This window comes from Columba livia, chromosome 6, assembly GCF_036013475.1.
Source record: "Columba livia isolate bColLiv1 breed racing homer chromosome 6, bColLiv1.pat.W.v2, whole genome shotgun sequence".
In the NCBI taxonomy this organism is placed as follows: Eukaryota; Metazoa; Chordata; class Aves; order Columbiformes; family Columbidae; genus Columba; species Columba livia.
The window spans coordinates 35,250,209-35,277,711 of record NC_088607.1 but is presented as its reverse complement, the minus strand read 5'-3'; the positions used below and the strand labels follow the sequence as shown (position 1 = coordinate 35,277,711).

The 27,503-nt window shown below is 51.6% G+C and overlaps 1 protein-coding gene across 1 annotated transcript in view; it reads left to right on the top strand.

Moving 5' to 3' along the window:
* CDH23 (cadherin related 23) overlaps positions 1-27,503 on the top strand; it is a 201,370-nt gene that overhangs the window by 109,483 nt on the left and 64,384 nt on the right. The window contains exons 10-13 of the mRNA XM_065067987.1: positions 2,098-2,210; positions 4,607-4,795; positions 13,290-13,439; positions 14,220-14,378. Coding sequence (XP_064924059.1) covers positions 2,098-2,210; positions 4,607-4,795; positions 13,290-13,439; positions 14,220-14,378 — 611 coding nt within the window. The remainder of the gene's footprint in view (positions 1-2,097; positions 2,211-4,606; positions 4,796-13,289; positions 13,440-14,219; positions 14,379-27,503) is intronic.

The window sequence follows — 27,503 nt, the reverse complement described above, 5'->3', positions numbered from 1 at the left end:
TCAGTCCTTTGTGTTAAATTCCTACTCTATTGACCTATTTCCACTAAAATCCATTGGTGTCTGCGTTTACAGATTCGTGTTAGCAGAACAGTGTTTTGTGATCAAAAAGGTATTTCATCACACTTTATGTTAGGGGCTGTGTGCCAAGATCGCCCTGATGCATAAATTTAACCATGGCAACATGGCATCCCAGAGCACTTAAATGCCTTACAGCACAATGTATCTCGTGGAGTGTCCTTCAAACCTGGTATCAGAAGGAGTCTCCTAGAGAGCTCACTGTAAATTACAGAGCAAAGGTGGGAAGTCAAGACAAAAAGAGAATTGCCTGAGGAGGGAGACTGGAGATCTTCCTGTATGGAAGGGGAAGATTATTATTCTTCTTTTTTAAAAAGGGCTGCTTCTAATATTTAAGGTAGCTACACACCAGTTCTTTAAGCTAGCTAGCAGGCAATGGGCCATTTAGCTGGAGAGAAGAGAGGACCAAGGGCAGAAATGGGGGGCATTGGTCTATGAGAAACATATAAAGGCTCAGAAGTGGGGGGAAAAGGTATTGTGGAACTTATGGCTCTAGGATAGAGCATAGAAGCTGGAAACCAGTGGTTCTTGAAAGCCAGGGGGGCTCCAGGGCTGTGAGGGAGGGACAAGGCAGACCTGGAGGCTTTGGCCGTCCCAAGAAAGGTGCAGCTGTGGTCAACACAGGCTTGGATGATGCTGAGCGACGGGAAACAACTTTCTGTGGCAACACATCCGTCTTGCGGCTCCCTTCAGGGAAATGACAAATGTCGTGCGTGTTCCGTTCATGCGGAGATGCATTGAGAAGACAGGCTTGGGTTTGTTTGTCTTTTATTATATATTTGGTTTTTATTTTTGTCCGGGATGAATGTAACATACCTGCAGGGTTTCCTTGCTCCAGTTGGAGGCTGGATCAGGGCTTTCTGCACATTGTGAGAGGCTGATGGGGGTGGCGTGGGTGGCCATATGCCTGCGTATGACCTCCCTGATAATCACTAATTGAGCAGCCACCTCTGGCATCATGTCAGGCCGGCATCAGGTGTCCCAGGCTCCACGTGCCAACTGTTCTCTTTTGTCTGGCTGACAGACAGAGCACCTGGGACTGTCACAAGTGCATTCCCAGTGCAGGACATTAATCTCGTGAGCATCTGCTGGCCGCGAGACTCAAGTGTTGTCTCAATCTGCACTGGGTGTCTGATTCCAGAGGAGCTCAAGGGAGAATGGGGTGCTCCGGGGAGGCGGCACAGCCTTCTGTGGCGCCCCCAGCTGGTTCCATGCACATCAGGACCAGCACAGAGGCCAAATTCAGCTCAAATAGAGGAAAATGAGGCAGCTGCAGGGGGTCAACACATCCACCAACAGTAGACACCTACGCAAGAGCATAAAAGCGCCTATAGTGCTTACTCTGATACTATCCCTATCACCAAACACATCCAGCTAAGAAATTTCCTGGGTTGCATGTGGATTTTCTGTTATTTGATGTATTTTGTTTCTTTCATTAACCTCTCCACTCTCTCCTTGAATACGTGTGGATTTTTATCCTCAGCATCCTCTGGTCTGTGCCTTCCTCTGATTAACCTGGACCAATGTCCCTTAACTCTTGTATTCTAAGAGAGAGGCTGTGCCCACCCCAGCGACACCACTGTTCAGAGGGGAGTGCCTGCATCTCGTCTTGGTTTTGACTGTGCTGTTGTGTGTTTTCCCTTTTAAATTCTCCAGCTGCCCACAGCATTCGCAACTGCATTGCCTGTTGGAAGGAAAGCTCCGTTTTGAGCCCTGAGCTGGGGCAGGTGAAGGAGGAGAGGACCACTCTAGCTATTATTAATATATTGCAAAGTGCATTGGGGTAACGTGGAGGGTTTGCAGAGCCCACTGCAGCCTGTGCCTGGCTCGGAGCTCCTGGTCTGGTGGTGGCTCTGCTCTGTAAAACCTCTCTCTTTCAAGCACCAGCTCCACTCATGCATGGAGACCGATTGGAGAAGAGGCTCGTGGCTTCCTTCTTCCTCCTCTGCATTACCCCCCATGCCATTTGACATCCCCTCAACCCACTGCTTGTGCTCACATTGTCTGGGTTTTTTTGGTCAGGTAACACCAACAGCATCTTTGCACTGGACTACATCAGCGGAGCCTTAACCCTGAATGGGCCGCTGGACCGGGAGAACCCCTTCTACAGTGCTGGGTTCATCCTCACGGTGAAGGTGAGAGCTCCTCTGTCCAGGAGACACGTTGGCAGAGTTGGATTGGGAGGGCAAGCTGCATGGGGACAAGGCTTTCAAGGTGGGGGAGCAAATCTGGGACATGTTGCTCCTGTGGCCGTCCTGAGTTGTGATGTGCTGTTCCATGGCCAAGCCAAATGAGATGTCTAGCACAGCCTCCTTGTATCGTGGCCCAAAACGTGGTTACCTTTAGATGGGTGGCCAGAGAGGTGGTGGATGAACCATCCCTGGAGACATCCCAGGCCAGGCTGGACGGGGCTCTGAGCAACCTGAGCTGCTGAAGATGTCCCTGCTCATGGTAGGGGCTGGACTGGATGAGCCTGGAAGGTCCCTTCAACCCAAACTATTCTACGATTGTATAAGCTCATTTTTGGGTGCCCTGGCTTTCAATTAGATTTCGCCCTGGTTGTATCTTTTGGCAGCGTGCAGATGCCCTGGGATGGAAAATAACATGAGACACCTACATTTGGGCACCTGAATTGTGCCAACTTGTTGCCTATTTCCCATCTTTTCCCCCAAAAAAAACTCAGAAAACCAGGAGCATTTTGGCCCATCAGCAGGCAGCGGTATAACAGGGCATGGTGTGCATCTGCCCAGCACAAGCAGGCACAGGCAGGGAGCGATGCTGAAAGTTGCTTCATCAAGAAAAGACACTGAAATGTGCCTACCAGCCCCACCTGAGAGCAGTTCCCTGGCTCTGCTTGCAGCCCTGTAATTAAAATCAATACCAAGCTGGGCAGCAGGTTGGAAACACATTTAGCAGTATAGATTCTGCTGGACCAGGGTGGGGAAAAAATCAGCATCATAGGAAGGGTCATTGATTGGGAGGGCAGCAGCCAGCACTTCTCCTCGTTTTGGCAAGTGCGATGCTTTGTTTTGGGGGGGCAAAGGGACAAGAAATTACCCCTCTTGGTCCCAGACACAGGTCATGCTGTGGGGCTGTGTGCATGGCGAAGAGATCCACATCCATCCCTGGTATCTCTTGGTTTGGGGCTTTATAGTTTAAACTCAGTAGAACTCAAGAGAGGGAGGATTGTCTGTTTTTAATAGGGACAAAATTATCTGTTTAATCTTGGAAAGGTTTGTGAACCTGCAAACTTGCTTGTTTTCCTGCCTGCACGGTAACGGTGTTCTGGCTACATTCTGTTGATGTAGTAGATTTTATTTCCCCTCCGCACAAGCTATACATCCTCCCACAAATGCCAGCTCTCTGCAACCCACACTCCGGGACCCCAAATGTTCCCTGCTGCTCTCGTCCCAGAGCACGCGGTGAAAATACAGCTGGATCGCTCCGTGTTCGGATCAGCCTGTTCTGCTGCCGCGAGCAGAAGCGCTGAATAGCGATGAGCCATGTGGGTCGCGTTAGCATTGCTTTTCTGTGCCCACAGCAAAGCGAGACCATCCAGAGGACAGGAGGAGGGACTCTGCTTGAAAAGGCTGTTTCACGAGCCTTGCTTTGCTGGGGATAAAATCTGCACTTTATTCTTTTGCAAAAGTAAAATTCAAGTCCTCCTTGCGACAGAGGTGTGATACAGAGTCATGACTCAGCTCTGTATTTAGACACATGTTGCCAAACCTATTTTAAGGTCTAAATCTTGTTTTCCTCTGCTGCCCTAGTTTTTCGTCTGTTCAGTAATACGAGGATGGTCAACTCCCTCCTCCTGATCCCACCTCAGGAGACAACAGAGAAGTACAGGAGTGCTCTTTGCTCCATCGTGGCTTCCCTTGTTTTGGGGGCTGTCACACAGAGTGTTGGGGGTTGAAGGGCCCTGGAAAGCTCATCCAGTGCAATCCCCCCATGGAGCAGGAACACCCAGATGAGGTTACACAGGAAGGTGTCCAGGCGGGTTGGAATGTCTGCAGAGAAGGAGACTCCATTGCTACCTTGGTACAGGCTCTGCCACCCTCACCCCAAATAAGTTTCTTCTCAAATTCAAGTGGAACCTCCTGTATTCCAGTTTTTCTCCCGCATCTTGCAAGGCAATATTCTGTTTTAAATGCCTGTGGTAGGGAAGTCACCTGTTCATCCCCCAGCATGACTCTGAGTCCTGACAACATGTTGCATGGTAGGGGCAAGTGAGATCTTGGCCACAGCCATCCTGAAGGAAACGTTAAACCCCTGGGAAGGTTTGTGAGAGTTCTGTGGGTCTGCAGCATGGGTGATGGAAGAGCTGGGTCAACACCTGTGGGTGTCAATGGGTCAGCGGTGTGGAAAGGTGCTCAAGGTTAAGGGACAAGAGTAGAACTACCTGAGCATCCTTCCTTGGCAAAGCAGAGGAAGCAAAAGCTGCAAGAGCCTCTAATCACAACACACATGCTTTCTTTTACATTTATTCTTCGAAAAATAAAGGCTGCCCTGTTGTTTTCTGTCCTTGTAGGGAACGGAGTTGAATGATGACCGCACACCCTCCAATGCCACCGTCACCACCACCTTCAACATCCTGGTCATTGACATCAACGACAACGCACCCGAGTTCAACAGCTCAGAGTACAGCGTGGCCATCCCCGAGCTGGCCCAGGTGGGCTTTGCCCTCCCCCTCTTCATCCAGGTGCAGGACAAGGACGAGGTGAGGTGGCCTCTGCCACGGCTGCTTTTGCCCATCTTTTGTAGGGGAGCACTGGTGTGGTTTGGGGGGTGAAGGGAAGGAGAAGTCATGGATTAACCTGGATTGAGGTGCACGGTTATGTCCTGGTAACTATATTTCAGCTCTTACTGCTGCCCTTGCTGCATCCCCCGAGTGCAGCCGTGGTGCGTATCTCGGTGCAGCAGGAATTGCACGGCCACCCAGAGCCAGAAAATCGGATTGTGTGGGGTGCTGGTCCTCACCCACTTCTGAGGGCTCTTGTCAAGCAGTCCTTTGCCAGTCTGTCTTGGAAAGGGAGGATTCCTGCAAAGGACCCACCAGGGAGCCAAAGGACGGGTTCCCAGGCTCTCTGTCCCGGCGGGGCCATGTACTGCTGCCGTCAGGGGGAGACGAGAGATCCGCACTGGCGTGGAGGGATTAGGATACCAGTTCATCACCGCAAATGAGCCGCTTGTTCCCCCCTCATGTTAACAAAGCTCCTATTTATCACGCGCTGGTCTGTGCCACGGAGGGATTGCAGCATGTTTTGCAGCCTGGGGCTTGCAAACCTTCAATTACTCTGATTATTTGGCTTGTGCAGTTCACGTCTGGCTGCTACGGCGTACCGGTGCCCTCCGAACCCGCCACGCTGCCTCGGTGTCTGCCTCAAACTAGTGCTGACACCTCATGGTGAACCTGAAATCCCGCGGAAAGGCGCTGGCTACAGGCTCCTGCTGCCCCGTTCCTCTTCGGGCCAAGAGAGAGATGAGGGGAGAGGGTTTGTCAGGGTAAATGGCGTTGTCAGGATGCTTTCCTGATGCTTCAGGTAAACTAAGTTGTAGCGCTGAGCGATATGAAACAGAACCTCTCCCCCCACTCCCCGAAATCTCAGCAGTTCAATTAACGAGGGCATCTTCCAAAAAGTGGGCAATTATAATTTGTGGCTGGAAACCAGGGGGTGTCTCGGGCTGAAATGGTGGACTTGTCTTTCCCCAACCCCAGTTAAATTCCCCAAGTCTCGTAAAGCCACCCAGAAATCCCTTTTTTTGTTTAATTCTCGTGAAGTGATTATGACACAGAACTAATCACCTACTTGTGACATGATGTCACCACCCAGGAGTTATGAGTTCAGCCTGAAGAGGTGCAGATGAGCTATTAAGCAGATAAAGAGACTGTTTTCTCTTGAAAATGTCAGTTGCTAATAAAGAAGATATGGATATGACAGATGCTTAGGATAGTTCCTGAATAGAGCCGCTGTCATGCCTTCTGAAAGATGTCAGCAGATCCATTCTTGAAGGGCATTGTAACACTTCTGTTTGTGCCAGAAGGATGAAGGATCTGTCATTATTTCTGGTTAAAAAGCTCATTTTGCTGGAGTGACTCCCATTCAAGAATTCACTTTTCAGCCTTGCTAATTTTAGAATTGGAGAATAAAAAATAGCCTTGCCTTCCCAATTTTGCCAGTAAAAAATAGACGTATTCTTTTGGTTTCTATTTCTTTAACTTCCTGAGATTTCCCCAAAAGAACTGGCTGGGATTTTTAGAACTGCTGAGAGTGGACCTCTCTGCTAAGGGACTTTTACTGTGTGTGTCATATTAGCATGGATCGCTTTGGCCACAGCATTATTTCCTCTGATAAGAAGCACGGGAGAGCTGACGCCTTGGAATATCTGGAGGGAGGAAATTTATAAGCAATTGGAGTTTGTTTTCTGCGTTATCCTGTGGGGGATCTTTCTCATTTCCCTTATGGATCCTTGCAGCTGGATTAACAGTCAAGGTAGTGCTTTGGGGGAGAAAACAAGATACCCAGGTTGTGAAAAAGATGTATATGAGATAGAAGTGGGACCGCATCTGCATCCAGGTTTGTTCTAGCCCTGCTTCCTGGGCAGTGTATTTATAGAAGCCCCAAGACTCCCAACCCTTCAGTAAAAACTTACAGGACAGGAAGCTCATTGTGTGATGGTGATATTTTGTACACTTGAGTACCTCATACAAGTTGTGAGGCTTTTACAAAGCATCTGGATGTGAGGGGGCTGAGATATGGCCGTGCTCTCTCATCTCCCGGTGCTGTGAGTGCAGGGGTGGGACGGCAAGGGACCAAGGTCTTCAGGCAGGGATGTGACTGAGGACGTGGCTGACAGAAGCTATTTTGCCAACGCGGCCTTCACGCTGGAGATGACATGATTCATTTGTGTTAGGGGCAAAGGAGAACAAGAAGAGAATTATATGTGTCTCTGGGGAGAGAAGCTAAACAAATAAATGAGAGCAGATGGATGGAGACACATGAAATCAAAGGTAGAGTCTTGGGAAAGATCGTTTTGCTCGAGTTGGGTCTCCTGCCTCCCAACCCATGTCGTTAGTCCAAGGAGAGGTTGGTTTCTGTCTTAAGCAAAGCCATCCAGCTGCCTTCTGCCCCCACCCAGCAAATCTGGATGCTGTTCCTTCAGCCCACATGTTTGGGGAGGTCCTACTTGGACGGTGCAGCCCACGCCTGACCCTTTCCCCACGCAGGGGTCCTGTAGGGCTGTGTGGCTTTGGGGGACATGCCTGCCATCACACTCCAGTTGTGCCATTGTAGAGCTGGGGAGAGGATGTAGTATGGGTCTGGCCCTTAAAACACTCTGCGTGGGCCACCAGGCCATTAAGGTGTTTTTTATCCATTTTTAAATGGTGAGGTTTCGGTCTTTCTTCTGGCGTGTTCTGCACAAACTCAAATGATTGCTTTTTGAAGGAGTTAGATTAAGCGATTCAGCAAAGCACTTAAAAATGTACTTACGTTGCACACAAGACGGTGCTTGAAAGCGTGCTCTTGATTTTACCTCTGTGTTTAAGTGCCTTTCTGGAGCTCGGCTGGCGTTAACGCCTCAGACAAGGTACCCAAGCAGGGTGCCCCCAAAGAGAAACCCGTTCCTCTGAGTCTGTCCCTTGCAGACTCACGGCTTGTGTCCCTCAGACGCGGTTGCAGCCTTGCTGGGAGAGGAACTGGCAGGGGCTGCGATGGGAAGGGGAAGATCTCCAGGAGGATGCGCCCGGGTTGAGCCGAGATGACCCCAAATGTGGATTCGGAATGCAACCAAGAGGTTTTCAACTGGCTGTGCTGACTTTGCTTCTTGCATTCTCTACAGCTTATTGAAAACACTTGAAGGCAGGAGAAATCAGTGCATGGGGTTTGCAGATTGCTTTGGACCCGGTGTTCTGTGAAACAAGGAGAAAGCGTTAACCTCTGCGTGGCTGAGTTTGTGTCTTGGCCAGATAAGCAGCAAACCACTTGAATATCTTTCCAAGGCTGTTTGAGAGCTGATTATAAAAATCTGTGAAGGTTTCCTGGCATTTAGTCTGAGCTCGACTGGACACTGCAGAAGACTTCTGTGTGTATTCATACACACTCCCAGACTAGGGCTGGATTCTCCTCTCAATAGATCGGCAGGGATGAATAAATCCTGTGTGTGAAATGGAAGATGAAAGCCTTGAATTACTCAGTTTTGCAGCAAGGTGTGTTTCCAGGTTGAGGCCAAGAGCCCTGAGCTGTGGAATAAGCTCGCATTCATTTATTAGAACTGTTTAGCTCAGGCTCCTGTGCTCCAAGGCTGGCGGAGGTGGTGGTCATGGACATCCTCGCTGGATATGCTGCTGTTTTACAACCTGATGGCTTGATGTAGTATTTTAGGGAGAAGATAAGGGTTTGGCCACGCAGGAAGAAGAGCAGAGCATCCTTCAGGGCATTCCTCATTTGATCCTCCTATCGCTGCAAGATCCACAGAGGTGTATTGAGAGCAGCAGTATTTTCGCAGGGCATGCCGGAGAAACCAGCTCGTCTGCCCTGGGTTTTACTTGATTTTCCTTGACACGGTTGACTGAAGAGGAAGAAAAGGGCAGAGGCTGTATAAAGCACAACTGTGATGGTCTGACATTTTAAAATAATTTGGAAACCGTTCTCCAAAATAAGCATATTGAGGAAGATAAATGAGAAATTTTAAAAGAAGAAAATCCAGGCCAAGGGAATACATGGTATTTGTTGTATAAAGCCACATCAGAGACTCGCATAGGGATATTACATGTGCCCATGCGTGTGCAGGTGCAATATATGAATCATCCGTAGCATATATATGCATATGACAGACACGCACACTATAAATATGATCTACACAGCAAGGAACTGTAAAGGGGAATTGACGGCACTCGAGTATTCTCTCCCAAAAGTGCCAGCTGCCAGTCGGGCTGAATTAGATTTCACAGGGGTTTTTGCAATACATGGAATTCACCAGCAAATTACCCTTAAAGAGGGAAAATCAATCATTTGGAGCAGAGATAAGCTGGAGGCGAGGCAGCCTCGGATTGATCCCGTCTGTGCAGGCGTGTGTGGAATTCAGCAGATAACCTGGGGAGCGGGAAGGAGAAACCTCCTCCGGAGGAGGCAAGGACTGATGCTCGGAATGGACAGAAACAGGGGGAAAGGGCCGGGAAGGAGGACGGGAAAGGCTGGGGACCATTTTGCTCCAGGCATCCCACATCACCGTCACCTCAATGAGGTCCTTAAGGACGATGGTGCTGTGCTCCAATGGGTGCTGGGAGAGAGGCAGGTAACTCCAGAGGGGCTGTTCAGAGCAGAGTTAAATGCCTTGAAGTGGGTGGAGAGAATAACCCTCTTTATGCCATGTGTTTCCAAAGACAGGATTAAGCATTATTTGTCTCCGACTAGCTAGGACCCGGCATAAAGTATCCAAGCCGCACAAAGAGGCACTAATTGCTTTTTTTTTTTTGCCCTGTTCCTCCTCCACCACTCCTGAACTCTTAGCACTTTCCTTTCTTTGCAGACTTGCCAGAATGAGGGACATTAAACACTCCTCAGCTTTTTGTAGGTAATAGCTGGTGCTATAGAAGGTGGCTGGGAGGGAAACTGGAGTGATGCTGGATTTCGCTCTTCAGAAAGGCAAAGCTCTCCATTTTGGAAAAGCAAAGCTGAGCTGGGGAAGAGACAATCCAAGGGAGCCCTGTACCACAGAAAGAAGCAAACTTAGGATCCCTGGCTGCTTTTCCCAAATATAGCTGACTTTGTGCTGAAAATGCACGCAGGCCACCAACCTCCCTCCACAGCCCGGTGATCCCAGAGGGTGGTGTGGCTGGGGAAGGGTTGTTTGCTTGCCTAGAGATTTGGGTTATCCTTTTTTATTTTGGGTAGCTGTTGGTAAGCGATGCCGAGTACTCGCTTGGACTGGAGGAAGGTTGGATCATTTCTGAAGGTTTCCATGCGCACCCCCATGAGGAAGGGGCTGGGTGGGAGCAGGAGTGATGGATGAAGCCAGTGGGCTACACTGGGTGACAAAGTAGATAAAGAGCTCATGGTTCATCCTCAGTGCAAGCCGGAACAGCTGATGTGGCTGCTCCTGGCCTCCCGGTGTGAGAAGGGGCTCCTCAATTCATGGTGAACCACGTTCTGTGAGCACGTTGCACAGGTTGGGAGAGCAGACTTTGGGCAACGATTCATAGCAGATGCATGATCAGGTCCATTAAAAACTGTTCAGACATGAAGCATCTGGGGTAGATGAGCCAGCAGTCGCTTGTTTGGGAGTCAGGTATGGGCGTGAGGTTGATGCCGGCACTGTGGCAGCAGGGACGCGGGCGGCTCCTATTACACGCTCGGAGGAATACGCAAGGGAAGAAGAAATAATAATTATGCCCAACTGCAGCTCTGATTGTGTTTTAGCTGAATTGACATGAAATTTCCATCAGCTGCGGCTGCGGATGGGTTGGGAGGAGGTGTGATTGCGGGGACAGAGGCGGCGGGCGGCAGCCCTGAGCTGCGGCAAGCGCCGACATGGGATGAGGCAAGCTGGGCAACGTGTGGCCACGTCCCAGCTCTAGGCACTAGCAAACTTCCTTCTGAAACCTGTTTCTTGATGGCTCAATTTGCTTTGGATGGCGGGTGCGTGCAGGCAGGTTTATTATGGTAGGGTTGCTAAGCTTTGGCAGGCTGCTCGTTAATTTATGTTTCTAAAGGAAGAGAAAGGTGCCGTTATCTTTTCAGTGATGGGGAAAAACCTCCAGCAGTACAGGGTAAGCGGTCAGAGTGGGGAAAAGAGCAGGCAGAGCAGGTTGCGTACCAATAACATGCCTCTCATCCCACGCTCATCCTCAGCACCACAAAGCGATGGCGCTGCCAGAGCCAGCTCACCCACCATCCCAGCCCTGGACACCAGGAGCTTTGCAAGCCCAGGAAGGCAGCGCTTGTTTTTCTTCTTCTTTGCATGTGTTTCAGATGTGTTGTTTGCTCTGGGTGGCAGGAGCAGGTGGGAAGGGGTGAGGAAATGTAAGCAGCTCCCCGTGGCTTCCTGCGGAGCGAGGGCTACTCGCTGGGAGCCGGGCTGAGCCAGCCGCTTCTGCCGGGCGGCTGATAACACTTTGAATATTCAGCTTTGCTTTCAGCCGTCCGCAGGGGGCTCGCGGGCTCTGGGAACCAGGAGCAAGGAAAGCAGCATGGGGGCAGAAACAAAAAAATAAATAGCTGAATAAATATCTAAACGGCAACTCGCAGCAGCCCTCCTGAGAGGGAGATGTATCCCCCTTCTCCAGACCTCACGTGGGGAGACTGAGGCACTCAGGGGGCTGCTAATTAGCGACGGTGGGTATCTGGAGGCTGATCTCCTTCCCCAGCTGGAGGGGAATTAATCCACCCAGCTCTCTTCCCACAAATACTTGGATTTCTTTTGATGTTTCAACTTTTATCTCGTGCCTCCAACAAACTCACTCCTCTCCAGCTTCCAAGACAAATCCCTTGCATTTCATCGCCACGAAAGGTACTTTTTGTGTACTGCGGGGAGGTCACCGGGCCCTGGGAGAGACACTGAGGGCTTGGCAGCAGAGCTGAGCAGAAATTCCTCAATGAAATGGCTTTTTGTTGCTGCTGGAAAATGGACATTTGCTATAAATTGGCAACTTAAGGATAGGGTATGAAATAACAGCTTGGGGTGTGTGATGCTTCCTCCTGCTGTTCTCCGTCTCCTCTGCTCCCTCCCTTCCAGGCTCTGCGCTGGTGTCGGGGAGCATCCCTCACTCATGCCACCGCTGCCTCTTCCCAGTTCACCAGCAACACACCTTTTGGAAAGAGCTAGATTTGTTCCAAGACATGTCCCTTTTGTTACCTCCGTAGGGATGCTCACCCCCTGTCATCACCCCAGATGAGCATCACTGGGATCCTGGGGCAGTGGGTGTCCTTGGGGCTGGCTGGGTTCTGTGGGTGCCCTCAGGGCTGGCTCATGTGGTTCTGTGGGTGCCCTTGGGGCTGGCTGGGTTCTGTGGGTGCCCTCAGGGCTGGCTCGTGTGGCTCTGTGGGTGCCCTTGGGGCTGGCTGGGTTCTGTGGGTGCCCTCAGGGCTGGCTCGTGTGGTTCTGTGGGTGCCCTCGGGGTGGGCTCGTGCAGTTCTGTGGGTGCCCTCAGGGCTGGTTCGTGTGGCTCTGTGGGTGCCCTCAGGGCTGGCTGGGTTCTGTGGGTGCCTTCAGGGCTGGTTCGTGTGGTTCTGTGGGTGCCCTTGGGGCTGGCTGGGTTCTGTGGGTGCCCTCAGGGCTGGTTCGTGTGGCTCTGTGGGTGCCCTCGGGGCTGTGCGGCTCTGCTGGAGATGCTCAGCTTGTTCCCACTCCGTGGGGTGAGGGGAGGGTGGCAAGCAGGGATTCTGCTCGTGTCGCTGGTACTCGGCGGACACGCTTAGCCAGCTTTTGCTATTAGTGCCCCTTCGTGCATTTAATCGGTCCCTTTTTCTGATAGGAGGGAGGTCATTCGGGGAAAATTGGAAACTGGGCTCTGGCAGCTTCTGCCCTCGCTTTTCCTGTGCTCTGCTGGGCCGTGCTTTGGGAAGGGGTGCCGTGCCCGAGCAAGGGTCCTGGAGTGCCGCTGTTGCTGTGCCGGTGGTCCTGCTGCTCTGCTGGCCACGTCGTGGGAGAGCAGGAGTTTCCAGCTCCCAGTTGGAGCTGTTTTACTGGAAAGACCCTTCTGCATGGGAGAGGCACCTGCGCTGTGCTCCCCAGCACCGGGCAATGAAATCCCAGCGTGTGATACCCTGTGTGAATAGGGAAACAGTAAAAGGGATTTTCCCTCCACCTGTGTGTTGTGCAGGCTCCTCGCAGGGATGTATTCCTTTTGCGTGCACATGGGGTTTGTGTAAAATGGATGCACGTGGAAAGATTTCTAGAAATCACATGCGTTGTACACCCACTAAGCGTAAAAACATGCAACCAAGAGCGCTTAAGGTCAGTGCCGAACCCTGCGACTCCGTTAACCAAACCCGAGCAGAGAAACTCTCCCTTGCATCTCCGGTAATTGCATTTTCACGTGTCTGAAGGTGAAGGGCTGTGCCCACGCTACTGGCACGGGCAGGTTTGCGCCCAATGCACACGCTTTGCCATCGCATCGGTGCTGCTGTCCTGTGCTGACCCACAGCCTCACCCACAGCTGTGCTGGGTCCTTCCTCCTCTGTCACTGTCACCCTTCCTCTCTCCCTTCCCAGGGACCCAACAGCGTTTTCGAGGTTTACCTGGTGGGCAACAACTCGAACCACTTCATCATCTCGCCGACCTCCATCCAGGGGAAGGCAGACATCCGGGTCCGCGTGGCCGTGCCGCTGGACTTCGAGACCATTCCTCGCTACGAATTTTCGGTGCGGGTGCCACAGGGGTGGGAGGAGGAAGCCAACAGCCTCTGTGCTCTGTGGGACACCTGTATTTTTAAGAGTGACCATTAATCAGTGACCATTCATCTCTCTAATCCACACTATGAAACTCCAGAGCATTGTAATATGGCAAAAAAAATGGAAATATTAATAATAAAGAAAAAGAAGGGGGTGAGGAAGAGATTTGCTCTGCACCTCCTCTCTTTTTTCCAGCATCCCAAGGCTCAGCTGCAAGAGCTTAAGCGGAGTGTGTTCCCCTTGCTTTGTCATGGGGCTGTTAAAGCTTTATAGAGCAGAAAACTTGTGTTTTAAGTGCAGCCATCAGGCACCAAAGTTCTCCTCAGCCTCCTGCTCCAGCTTTGTCCCACTCTCTGCCCAAGCTGTACATTCTCAAGGAAGGCACAGCATCCTTTCAGCACACCAGTGGTGTTAGTCCTGGCACAGAGGGGCTTTCAGATGCTGGTGCAGAAAGATGAGCAAACCCTTCCTACCCCGCTCCAGGCTGCGGGGGGTGACAGGTCCTGGTTCACTGGGGCTGTTTGGTGGTGCAGGGAGTTCGAGATCAGCTGGAGCTGAGCGGCTCCCAAGGGAGAGGGAAGAGGCTCGTTTCTTCCTTTGAACTTCCGTGCTATGGTGGTTAGCACTGGGCTGGCTGCTCAGGCGAGGGAGCTCAGGAGAGGGTTGTTTTCTCCATTAGAAAAGAACAGACAGCTCTCCCAAGCTCCACAGTGTGTCCATCCCTTCTCTTTGTCTTCTATCTCTGCCCAGCTCTTTGCAAATGAGAGCGTCCCGGACCATGTCGGCTTCGCACGCGTGAAGATTAACCTCATCAACGAGAACGACAACCGCCCAGTTTTCAGCAAGGCCCTGTACAACGTCAGCCTCTTCGAGAACACCACAGTGGGCACCACCGTCCTCCAGGTCCACGTGAGTAGGAGCATCCTGCTGCTCTTTGCTGTGTCCTCAGCAAGCATGTGGCTTTGCGGTGGCCTTCACCAAGAGATGGGCTGGGGAGCCTGGTAAGGGAATGGTGGGAGATGCTGCTGGTGGAGTGGAGTCTAGCTCTTCCATGGACTTTTGGAGCAGATGGCTTGACATTTCCAGGTCTCTAGGAGACCTATGGATGGTTCCCACCACACCAGGAGCTTGAGGAGAGTCCTGCACTGAAGGTCTCCCTGCAGACAGCAGCTTCTCCTGCACATGCTGGTCCCAGTGGTCACGGTCATCTTGCCTCTCCCTCCTCCTCACTGCGTGGGGTCCACCGAGTATTTTGGTTGTGTACATGGCTGGTGTCCCAATGCTTATTCACTGCCTCACTCCTACCTTACCTCTTATGGGAAAAAATGCTCCGGTACCTAAAACACTTGGTCACTTCATTGGTGAATGTGCAGCAGTTATTGTTCAGTGTGGGTTTTCTTGCTGCCCTGTTTGGAAGCACCATCTTCCTCAACCAAATCAAGGTCAATTGAGCCAATAAGAGGGTTAAGGATGGAAATTTAGAGGAATGACTGTATTTAGCAGAGCACGTGTTAGATGTCTGGCAGCAGAACGGTGGTGACAATAGCGGGGCTTTTCCATAGGGCTCAACCCTCGCACCTGTGTTGGTGGGAGCACCCACAATCTGTAGCGAGAAGATTTCCCAGGGCATGAGGGAGATGTCAGTCAATATCAGTGCCAACGCGGGGCACAGCAAGAACCAGAACAAAACCCTGCACTGAAAAATTACCTTAATAGGAAGCAAAGCTCATCTGGGATGGGAAATATGAAAGAAGGGAACATCAAAACCCCTTCTGGGCTTTGGGTGCGTTACTGCTGCTATCATTAGTCATAGGTAAATTTGCTGTTCTCCCAGGTCCCACCTTGTCCAGGGTCACCCAGTCACGCAGACCCAGAGCATAAAAGCCCTGACAAAAGGCTTGGGTGTATGCGCCTTGTGCGTAAGTGTGTTTACTCTACAAACAGATGGTGCGAAACTGTACCGAGCCCCCGAGCTGTTCCCATCTGACAGTTATTAATATTTCAAGCAGATGTTTAGCTAGTCAGGCCGTCAGACACCAAACAATGGGATTGTTACTGTGGCTCCTCTTTCCCCAACTTCCAGCTATGCCAGCATTTTGGAGTGAACACAAAATGCCAGGAGTTGAATCCTCTGTGATAAATCAGAATGGATGCAATTAGCGCTTGAAAGCCAGATTGCCCTCCCAGCTGATCCCGAACATTTTCACAACCCTCGTAAAGTATGAGCTCTTCCTGCCACCGCTCGCCTTCGAGATGCAGCCCCTGCTCACCCCCACAGCACTGCCCACCCGTGCTGGGCGTCTCCAGCTGTCCCATGTGCCACCGACAACAGGGACCACACAAGGATGTCGCCACTGAACATCTGCTTTCCTTGCTAATATATTCCTCCTCTTTCTCCTACTTTCCTGCTTACCTGGGAGCTCTTTATGGGTGTTCACAGACAGGAGTTGGGGTTGATTTCTAAAGAAAGTCTGGCTGGCCACGTGGGGCGCCCAGTTCTTTGGTGGCCACTGAATGGCATCGTCATGAAAGGGGACTTTTGTTGGCTCCTCCCTTGCTCAGTGCTGCAAAATGCCCCTTTGTGCACATACGTGCCGTGCGTTTTGAGGGGCAGCGGGTTTCCAGGCTGCTCAGGACGGTTTTCTGAGACAGGGATGAACCAGGGGGTATGTGGGCTTGGCGAGCAGTCACCAAAGGGTGGCAGGAGGCTCCCCACCAGCACCGTGGGCAGGGCAGGGCAGGGCATCGCTGCCAGATCAAGCCGCAAAAGCCATGGGAGCTGAGGTGATGGGAGATCACTGATCTTCTGCCCAAGCCGATGTCCTCGGGAAGGAAGAGAAGTTACTCCCAGCAGCCCACAAGACCCCGGGCTGGTTGCCCATCTTCCTGCAGGTGCTTTCCTGCTTGAGCCCCCTGGCTGTGCATGGTGGGGTGGGTGTAGGTGAGGGGGAAGGGGTTTTCTTCGTGACCTGGGAGGAGCAGCGAGTTGTCCTGCTGAGCAAGCCTCACTGAGCTCCTCACTGCCGCCCTTTCCCGCTGCCCTCTGCTTGGGCAGCCGAAAATGGAGAGGAGAAAAAACAACACACACAAAAGAGCAAGCAGACTTCATTTGTGGTGACAAATGGCCAGTTGTCTGTGCAGCATTTCAGCTCCTAATGTCGGTGACAGTGGAGAAACATTGCCTGTTACACGTCTAAATCAAGTGTAAAGCAACCCCAAGCGCAGGCAGGCAGCAGGGATGCAGCGCCGCTGCTTGTGCTTCGCTCTCTGCCTCCTTCCCTTTGTGCAGAGACTTGGGTACGCGCCTGTACGGCTGCCTGGGCAAATGCCGGTGACTTCCCTAGCACAGCTCAGCATTGCCTGCCCTCTAGGATTGTATTTGTTTGCTCTTTAGTCTCTATTTCGCACTCCCTCCATCTCCTGTCTGTCCGTTCATCTGTTTAATTCTGCCTGTGAAGTGTGTTTGTCATACAGATTCGGGTAGTCATTTGCTTGCACGAGAACATCTGGAGAGCGCAGGTTTGACGTGAACGACTCCTGCGATGTGCAGGGAGCCTGCAGCGTGCCCAAAGGCAGCTTTATCCCCTGCCTCCACAGTCCTTATCTGTGCGATAAACCCCTTAGGGCAGGGATTGCCTGTGGGTCATGTTTTGCAGAGACCAGAGGAGCTCCTTACTCCGGTCAAGCTTCCCGTTGTCCTGTAACATAACTAATTGCAGTTGGGAGTTATGCATGCGTTGCAACTCAAGAGCAGAGCGGAGCAGGGAGCAGGCTGTCCAGGGCTCTGCAGTCTTTTGTAGTCTCTCCCAATGCAAATCTCCCTTTTCCCCTGTCCCGAGCCCTGCTGTGCAGAGGAAAGCTGGGCTGGAGGCGGTCGGAGGTCCCACGCAGTGGCACGTTCCTTCTGAAAAGCCGGGATAGAGCAGGGTGGTCATCAGAGCTCTGTCTGAAGAAATGGGCAAGTTCTGCCCCAGCTACCAACAGAGAGTGAAATATTATTTTTTCTTTTTTTCTGAAACAACTGGCCATGAAGCCTTTTAATAACATCACAGAAAAAGTCAGAGAAAGAATTTCACACTTCTTGAGCAAGCAGGTAGCCGATATAACTTCATGCCTTCCAGGAATGAGAGGTACTGAGAACCTAAGGCTGCACCTTAAATTAAGTGGGACCCTGGCACCCCTGGTCAAGGGTGGCCTGGGCTGGCAGTGGCTTTTGATGGGTGCTGGCTTTAGATGGGTGCTGGCTTTTGATGGGTGCTGGCTTTAGATGGGTGCTGGCTTTTGAGGGGTGCTGGCTTTAGATGGGTGCTGGCTTTCCTGATAGCAAGGAGTGGGCTGGAAGGCTGTGCCCTGGAAAGGTGCGGTGAGCAAGGGTGCAGAGGGCTCGGGGCTGTGCGTGGTGGGAAAGACAGGGCTAGGATGGACGGATTCGGCCATAGCTGTGATCAGGGCCTGCCACGGGATTAGCAAACGTGTTCCAGCAATGGTGACATTCTTGGGGTAAACCACCTCAGCAGGGGAAGAACAATTGTGCAGGGGCAGGGCGCATGAGGTGGGGACACCCAGAAGGAACATCCTCCGCTTTGGGATGGAGATCTGGGCAGCGGGTGAGTTCCAGCACTAGGGAAGACCTGATGTGGCCAGTGTCTTGGTCCCGTTCGAGTCCAGAGGCAGCAGAAGCCCTCAGTTGCTTGTCCCCACACTGCTGCTGCTCTCCATACTTGTCCAAGCTCCATCATTGCCGCAGCAAGGAGTAGTACAGCTGCTTTGCAAGCTCTCACGGAGCATGTCAGCTGAGACAGGAGCAGAAAGCAAACTCCCAGGGACCCGAGCCCGATGGCTGTGAAGAGGTCTGATGCTGGCCAGGTGTGAGGTCCAGCTGCTCACATCTCTGCTCCTTCCTTTCCCAGGCATGGAGGGTTTGGAAGCTGTCCCCTGGGCTCCTGTCCCTGTGATGGGGCTCCATAAGGAACAATTCGGTGCCCCGGAGAGGGGAGAGCCATGGCCATTAGATAGATCTTTCAGCTGGGAAGCTCTTTAGGGTGGAAGAAGCTATGAAAACGTGGCCTTGCTTCTGGGGTCACCAAGACCCAGCCCAGTGACCGCCTCCAAAAGGGAGAAGAGCAGGAGACGGGTTCAGTCCAGCATCCCTCCTGTCCTTTCGGTGATGCTCTGGCACCCCTCAGCTGGGCTCAGCTTGGTGCTGGCTTCCCAAAAGCCAGGCACATGCCTCACTCTCCATTGCCAATGTATTTACTAGACCTGGAGGAATGGGGAAAGGGTCTAAAATGACCCAGCAGGTGGTAAGAATTAAGGGGCAGGAGGTTTCCTTAAGCTCCTCATACCCTACAGATCTGCACAGCGAAGTCTTCCTGAAAAGCTTCGATAACCAAAATCTTTAAAGCCCAAACAAACCAAGAGTAACTTGTTTTTAACACAAGAATGCATTTGATTTGCCTTGAAGGGTCTGGAGAAAAATGATTCTCCAGGGAAGTGTGGAAAGTAATCCCAGCTCCGTGATCCCTCCTCTCCACTGTATTTATCTTAGACCAGCAGTACTTCTAAAATACCATCTACGGGATGGTTGTGCAGAGATTTGTCCCAAATCCTTGCTGAGTTAACGACTCCCTTCTCCCCAGGACCTTATCCTGCCACGTCCTCGCGAGGTTATGTGCTTTGCCTTGCCTTGATGTCCCTCTTGCCCAGAAATACCTTTGCTCTGGGATGGTGCTGGGTTCCTCCCCACGACCACCATCCTGAAGAGAAATCAGAAGGGGATGCTGAGACTTCTCAGAGCTTTGAAACGTTCCTCCTGACCCACCACGGCATTTCCAGGCAGGCTTGCTCATGTGCTTTCCAGAGTTATCTTCTGCAGACCCTCAGGAATAGCCTGAGCATCCCCAGCAGTCCGCACACCTCCCAGGTATGAACGGCGGTGCCTGGTTCAACTATCAGGTATCAATTTCAGCGCGGGAATGGGTTCCTGTAGCCTGTTGTATGCAGCAAAGCGGGTAAAACAAGCACCATGTTCCCTTGGGGATTGATAATCTGGATCTGTAAGACAGCCTTGAGTTTTGAAAAACACTGCTTTACCTTTTTTTTCCCCCTCATTTCAGATTATTTTATAGAGGTGGGATGGGGGGGAAGAGAAGGTCCCTCTGTCTTTTTTGCAAATGCATTAGCCTGTGCATTCTTATATAAATATGTGTATATATATAATTATATATATATATATATTCTGATTCACATTCCTCACTAGTCCCTTTCTGCTCCACTCTGGGGGTTGTCCCCTTTCTGATCATCGTCCCAGAGACATCCATTCACCTGGATTCTCGCCTTCCCCCTCTCTGCGCTTCCTCAAGAGAAGCCTTGTTAGTAAGAGCCTAATGAAGTAAATGCGCTAATTAACCTTCCATTACTCTCCTCATTAAGGCAACCTTTAATTTGGTTGGCAAAGTTTCTCTCCTATACCACCCAGCTGTCAGTTTTCTCCTGCTTCTTCGATCTCGCTTTGGCCTCGCATCGAGGATGGGAAAATCGATCCCGGGCTGATTTTGTTTCCCCTTCTTTGCAGCCAGCTGTAAATGCCACTCAACAAGAAAGTAATAATGTAGTTTTTCCACCTTGGGACGGAAAGTTGCAAACATCAATAAGCACCTATTTAAAATGCAAATCACTTTCTCAATCAGCCATCAGTCTGCTGCTGGAGATGCTGTGGTCCGTGGGCTCCACATCCTGCCCAGAGCTTTGGAGAGGTCCTGGGGTTGCTTTGGGGTGTCTGGGCTTGTCCAGCTCCAGGTGCATGTGGCTGATATGGGTGGGATGGGGCTTTGCTTGCAAAGCTGACAGGTTTCTTCTGGTTGTCTGTGCGGCCTCCAGGTCTCTCCCCACTCTGCATCCCTCCATCCCCACCTTACTCCATCCCTTTGGCCAAGGGTACCTGCTGTCCCCTATCATCTGTGTAGTTGCTGCTGTCTTGTGTCTCTTGAGGACCTCCAAAGCTTGTCTTTCTCCTTTTCTCCCCAAGGAAGAAGTGAAGGCAGGGAGCAGAAATATTTTGGGTGAAAGGCAGTAGTTGTAGAGGGTGAATGGAGGCGCTGGCCATAGCTCTGAGCCGTGTTTCTGTCTCACGTGGTGATGGTGCGGACCAGCCTTGAGGGAAAGCCTGCGTCACTCCTGGTTTTGGGGAGCGTACATGGAGTAAGGAACACAGCCAGGAGTGGGGAAATAACCTTGCAGACCAATGGCCGGGTGAAAACACTCCCAGGGATGTGCATGCTCTAGGCTTCCATGGGGAATCAGGTGGACGATAAACCATCCCCTGCCCCGTCTGTGGCTCCTGGGGCACCGCCCGGCGTTAGGAGGGACGAGTGGTACAGCCCATCGTCTCACAAGGCATCGGTGGTCAGAAGGACAGTGTGTTGGGATGCTGATAGCACAGGGCTTCTCCACTTCTCCCAGTTGACTGACCGTCTGAGTTTTGCTCAGGGGGTTGAGGTTGTGTTCTGCTCCACAGGGAGTCACCTTCCACACGTGTGTCAGAAGTAGCTTGTCCCAGCTGGACATTTCTGATGCCCTCCAAGCCTGGACTTGGTCCCTGCTGCCAGCCCTTCTCCCCTCCCCGTTAGCGTCTTAATTGATCTTGTTGTTCTCAATCCCCCTGAGTGCTCCAACTCCAGCTGTGCTTAAACAGAACAAAATCTCTTCCAATTTCCCCGCCGCTTAAAAGAAAATTGAATCCTTTATCTGCAAGAGGAGAGGCAAACTGCAAATACACGAAACAGTAAATAGTTAAATAATCAAAGCAGACGAATCCAAATTGCCTGGAAAGTTAAACATGAATGGCTTGTCTTCTCCCTGCATGCTGCTCTTTTTTGTTTTTTTAAAAAAAGAATATGCTTGCACTCCTTGTTCCGGTTAAATATTCTTGTCAATCCAGCTCTGTAAACAAAGGGAAGGGAAGGAGGGAGTTACCAGCGTGATTGACGGACCTGAAGTCCCCATCTTTCTGTCAGGGCCCAGTGCTCTCTGGCTGTGTTTATCTCTTTAATCTAAATATCAATCCGTAAAACCGAAATGGGGTGGAATAGGAATCATGACAGCCCGAGTGCTGAGGAGAGAGGCACTTATTGCAGCTTTTGCAGCCGCTGCCCGTCCTGATGGAGCTGTCAGGGTAAATGCACGACCAAAGCACGGGGTGGGGGGGGAAAGAAAACAAAACAAAACCAACGGCACCCAGAAACAAAGCCAATTTGGCCTGTGAGATTGGAAAGAAAAACACGGAGCAAAGATAGACCTGCTCCCGGCCAGATTTTATTGTGCAAAGCACAAGCTGGGCACCTTGCTGCCTCCTCCCCAGACTTGGTAGCTCTGCCCTTCCCCACCTGCACAGCTCCAGAGCCACCACCCCTGGGATTTTAACCCCTTTTCCCCCCCAGACCTCTGGCACCCACATCTCTCCCAAAGCAGCTGGGGCTGTTTCCTCGAGCAAAGAGCTCCCACAGGAACCCACACCTAGTGGGTGCCGTGAGCTGAAGCGATGCTGAGACAGCGGCAACATCACCCTGTGGACAGGTGACCTGGTGCAGCCCCTCGTGCTGCTGACAGCTGCTGTTGGGGTGTTAAAGGGAGGTTAATTTGCTTAAACTGGCTATTAGAGAGCAATGAGATGCGTAGATCAGCGTCCCAAGATCCGTCACAGCAGCCAGGAGCCACTTCTGTCCCGGGCCAGAGGCTCTGCCTGTTGCTCTTGTGGCTGGCTGCTGTGTCCTAACCAACATTCTTCTGATACCTCTGGTTACAGGAACAAAACTAAGACTCTCCACCCCCTGAAACACCTTTGAGAAGCAGCTGCTTGCTGTCGGATTGAGACGGGTACAGTTCCCAGCCCCTGGGCAGGGAGGACACTGTCCTCCGAGGGCTCAACCTGCAGCTTCTGGACCACAGTTTTCCTTGGGCTGAACGAGGAGCATCCCCGTTGCTCTCTCTGGGAACAGCAGGGATGTATTTTGGGCTTGACACTCCTTGCAGACAAGCTGAAAAGCTTGCGCTCTGGCTGGGTTTGCTTCACACTCAGAGCAACTGCAAACTGCATCTAGTTTCAGGGTGAATTATCTTAATTCCTGCTGGAGAAATGTTGGGGTTTGCCATTACCTTTCTCCAGGCAGAGATTCAACGTGTTTGTGTGCATTTCCAGGCAAAGAGTGGCTCATCTCTTCCCTGCTCCTTTGCTCTTGTCCCCCCTGTCCCCGCTGTCCCCCAGATGATGCTCGTCACCTGGATGAAATGGAGTTGCAGATGGTGGGAGGTGTGACCAGCTTCCAGGAACTCTCGTAAATACTCCAAAGATCATTGAGGATTTATGTTTCCTCCATTGGATTCTAACCTTAATTTCTTCCATTTTGCTGGGCTGTAAAATTCATTAGAGACTGAAAAGCAAAGTGATTGAGATGTCAAAGCCAAGCAACTGTGTGGTTATTTAATCTATCAGATGTGCTGCTTGCCATTTAGGTGGACAACAGGAGAATATGAAATCAATATGGTTCATTAGCACAATACTTGCGCCCAGCTCCAGTAAAACCCACCTCGGTGGGTGTCTAGATGGTCTTGAGATCCCCTTGTGCAGTACAAACCATCACTCGAGACGTTTGCTTCTCTTGCTCAAGTGCCATCTTCTGTCGGCTCATGTTTGAAGCACCAGTCTCCAGCCATCGCAACAGCCCGACTACAGTAAATTATTCCCTACTAAATCAAGGCTGCCCAGGCAAGTGTTAACCTGGCTCGCAAGGAGCTGTTGCAGGGAACGCTGTTATAAAACACAATCAAGGAGGCTGTTGCTCTCCCCGGTGGCTGGCAGAAGAGGTGGGGAAAAGCTCTGCAATTCCCAGGGGGGTTGATTGGCTATTTTTCTCCCCCCCAACCAGGCTCAGCGCAGCTCTTTGGGGTTGTTAGTGGCGATTGAACTCCCAGCTCGTACAGACCTCGTGCTCTGGAGCTGCTGGGGGGGTGAAGGTGGTGGGGGCAGCCCAGCATTGCCCCGGTTCCCACTCTCACTTCCCTCCTTTCCAATCACATCCCCGGGCTCAGGCGCAGTGGTGCCGGATGATTCCGTTCTCACCTGATTGCTGCCTCCCACTGGGCAGCCGCTCTTTAAAGGCTGGGGGAGAATGCAGTTTGAGGCAGGAGATGACAAACCAAGAGCTGTTTTCCGCCTGGGAAGGGCGTAATGGCTTTAAGTAGATTTTTTTCCATTGGTTTTCTTGATCCGGTTTTGCAGCCTGGCCGATTGCTTCTCATGGATGATTTTGGCCCTTCGCATTCCTGTTCCCTACATCACAAATCCAATCCCAGCCTGGGTGGCTACCTGAGGCTGGCTGTTATTCTCCCAGGACCTGCAGTTTGCAGTAGGTTGTGTTTAAGAAGGGATGCTTGCTGCTTGAGGTGTGCAGGTTTGGATGGCTTCAAAACTCATCTTGATGGCAGGGCACCCTCCCCACCCTGGCTACTTGTACCATGGTCTGAGCAGCCCATGGCTGCCCACTCTGCCTTGAGGAGTGGCCACGTTGCCTCATTTTCCTTGAAAACTGGAAAAAGAGTAGGAAGCAGATGGGAATCCCCCTTCCCTTTGCTTTCTCCCGTGGGCCAAGCCCGAGGAATCTCACTGGTGCCTCGGCCTCCTGCTGCCCACCCAGTATGGCCAGGGAGCAGACAGTGATGGGACGGGACTCCCTCCCAGCCACTCCGATGCCCTGACAGCTTTTTGACGCTGGATAATTGCTTTCCTGCTACGACTCTTTTAAACAGAGAGCTTCTGAACAAAGCAATTTGCTCCCCATCCATTTCTGTTATTTCCTCGTCTCTGCATGTGAGGTCGGGGAGGGTAAAGAAAGAGGGTGAATGAGAACAAAACAAACTGGGACCTGCTCCTGCAGCCCTGCAGGATGGGAAATGGGAAGGATTTGGTTTCCTTGATGCCAATGGAGGCATCTTCATGCAGGCAGGACACGGCAGCAAGAAATTGTCCTTCCGACTTGCTTTTGCTCACCCCCACAACCAACCTCCAGCTGCTCATCCCTCTCCAACAGGTTTGGGGGAAGAATTTGCAGTCTGGGGGCTCCGTGGGGAATCTGTGCTGCCCCAAAGGGCTCTTCTTGCCTCTTTAAACCCTTTCTTGCTCCTCCCGCTGTATTCTCCAACACTGCTGTGAGTCGAGTTAATCCCGAGCAGTTTAAGGAGTCGTTGAGTGGGGCTCCGCGGATGATGAATGTTGAAACCATTACCAGCGATGCTCCGCAGAGCTGTTTAAAACGGAATTCTCCCATGTAGATTTCTGCTTCATCAATCCTGATGACATGTCAAACATTGCTATTGTTTCCTGAACAAATTGGATGACATGCCCTTTCCTGCGCATTCGCCCACGAGAGCAGAACCGCTCGCCAGCTCCTCGCTTTTGTCTCCAGCTCTGCCGGCCAGCGAGCGGGTGGGGAAGAATGGGGAAGGATGGACACGGTGGCCCGCGGCAGGACAGAAGGGAAATGTCACAAATGTTTGTGCTTAGGGGATGGAGATGCATGGAGAGCTGGGTTCTGGGTATTTTTATACACCTGTGATTCGTGTGCTGAGTGCCTGTGCTGTGCTGCAGCTCCATAAATTACTCCCTTGGATTATCCAGGCTTCCTCTTCTCGCCGCTCTCCCGGAGTTTAGCTGCGCAAATGTGGGTTTTCTTTAAACGGACTGTGCCAGCGACAGCTCATAAAAAGCACAGATGTGGACCTGCGCTTTCGTGCTGCCCTTTTGCAGGCTTCAGTGGGCAAATCCTGCTTTAATATTCCGGGCAGGAGAGGAGCAGCCGCAAAAGCCATTTGATTGCTTCCCCAGGTGGAACCCCAGGAAACCTCAGGCAGATGCCTTTTCTCCCCCGGCTGTGGGGACGGGTGCATGCACACCAGGGGCTGCAGCCATGGGCAAGCAGCTGGCACCCAGGGGTTGCGAAAGACCCCAGAGAACAATCAGCTCGGTGAGATTTGGGTATTTTACATGCAGGTTCCATGTGCTCCCTGGGAGCCCTTGGGATGGCTTTGCAAAGGGAGCATGTGTTGCCTCTCCCCGGGAGTTTGAGCATCTGTTTCACCCTTAGGGGGAAAAGGTTTGGTAACACAGAAACAAGAGTAGCTCTGCGATTCGCTGTGCTGAGCGTGCATGGTTTGCTTTTCTGCATATTCGCTGCCACGGTCAAGTAACCCACACCATTGCCCTGCGTTACGTCCGCGGTGTTCCATTGCCAGGAAAGCCACCAAGCAGGCATTCCTCCTGCCTCCCCCAGTGTAATTAATTAACCCAGCTGCTGAGGTGGCATATGGGGCAGAATTAGGCTGCCTGGCCTCTTGGCTCCTCGTAAGTGGGTCCCTTTGCCTTCCTTGCAATTTTGGCTGGCCCAGCATCACCCCAGCTCGGGGTCCAGCCCTGTCTTGGCTCCCCAGGGCCCCACCGCACCAAAGAGCTCTGTGCTGACCTTCTTTTAACCTTCCTCCTTCCCTATATTTTTTTTCCTCAGCAGAAGAAAATTACACTTTCCCAGCACTGTCTGTCACTGCAGTAAGCACTTACAAGTGCAATTGTACAGGGCCAAATGAAAGGAATTAGTTTTTGCTCGTGCTTTGTGGTACTGTCAGGCCCCGCTGTAAATTATTATCTCATCACCAGCTGATCCAGGTGCATGGAAAATGTTGTTTTCTCGGCTCTGCTATCACACCAGCCACCTAGGGATTAATAGGACCAGGAGGTTGTGAGCACAGAAGTAACGGCTGGTGAAAATCCTGGCCGGGAGGTCGAGGGCCGGCTTGTACCAGGGGATGCTGAGGATACCGATATTAATTAGCTGAGGGAGGCTGGGCAGAGAGTAGATTAACCCCTTTCCTCCTCAGGTGTTTCCATTCAGAGGTGCCTAGAAAAGCAGCCAGGCTCTGCCTGGGATGGGGCATCTCCATAGCTGTCCTTGCTGGTGTCCTCTCAGGAGCAAGGTGCACCCCAGAGGGGTTTGCCCTCCTGGAGCAGGTGCGTCTCGCTCAATGGGCATCTCCTCAGGCAGGTTTTGGCAGGTTAGTTCCATTTTACTGAATGCAACTGCAGTGCACGTGAGAAGTAAATTGCATCTTAGCAGCGGAGAGGAAAATCGGGGAAAATCGGTAGGCGTGCAAGGCTGGTTCCACCACTGCACCCTTCAGCTGGCGTGAAGCAGCAGGAATTCACCACCCGAGCTGGGGAAGTGTTTGGGGAGAACAAAATGAATGAATTCGGGCTGGTTTTCATGGCTTTTCCTCTCTGCCACCCCGTGGTGTGGCAGGTAAGCAGGGCAAAGCGGTTTGATATGCTCAAGCTCCTACTTTGCTGTCAAGGGTAATCAAGGCCATCGATAAATCAGGAAAGTTTCGGGAACAGGTTGTGTTCCGTGCTGGTCCTAAAATACAGCCTTCTGATGGTATCTGGACGTAAAATGTGTTTCTGACCCTGCTTTTTCACAGGCCTGTTGGTGTGTAAGTAATCCAGACAGGACTCAATTTAGAAAATATACTGGGGGAGAGAAAGGATATTTTGGGGCTTGTATTCTACTTTCCTCACCTAAAAATAAAATTTTCTGCGCCTTTTTGCTACTGCTGCTCATGCATATTTTATATATTCATTAGAGAAAAGACTTTAAAACTGACATAAATCTCGCCTTGCTCATCCAGAGCTGACACACGGAGTTTCGCACACCTTTGCCACAAGGTGCTGGTTGCTTGGCCGTGACCAGGCTGCTCCAGGGGTGGCTGGAGGGAGCTGCTCATGGAAAACAAAAGCCTAGATTCCTTTCTCTGCTTTCCTGGTCTGCATTTTACCTGGGGCAGGGTGAGTTTTGAAGGGGGATAGGTCTCCCCACAGCCCCAGGTATGCTGACATGTGGAGTCCCAGCTCTTGGGCATGATGAGGTTGGGGTGGGTGGCCTGCAAGAATTACAGAATCATAGAATGTCAGGGGTTGGAAGGGCCCTGGAAATC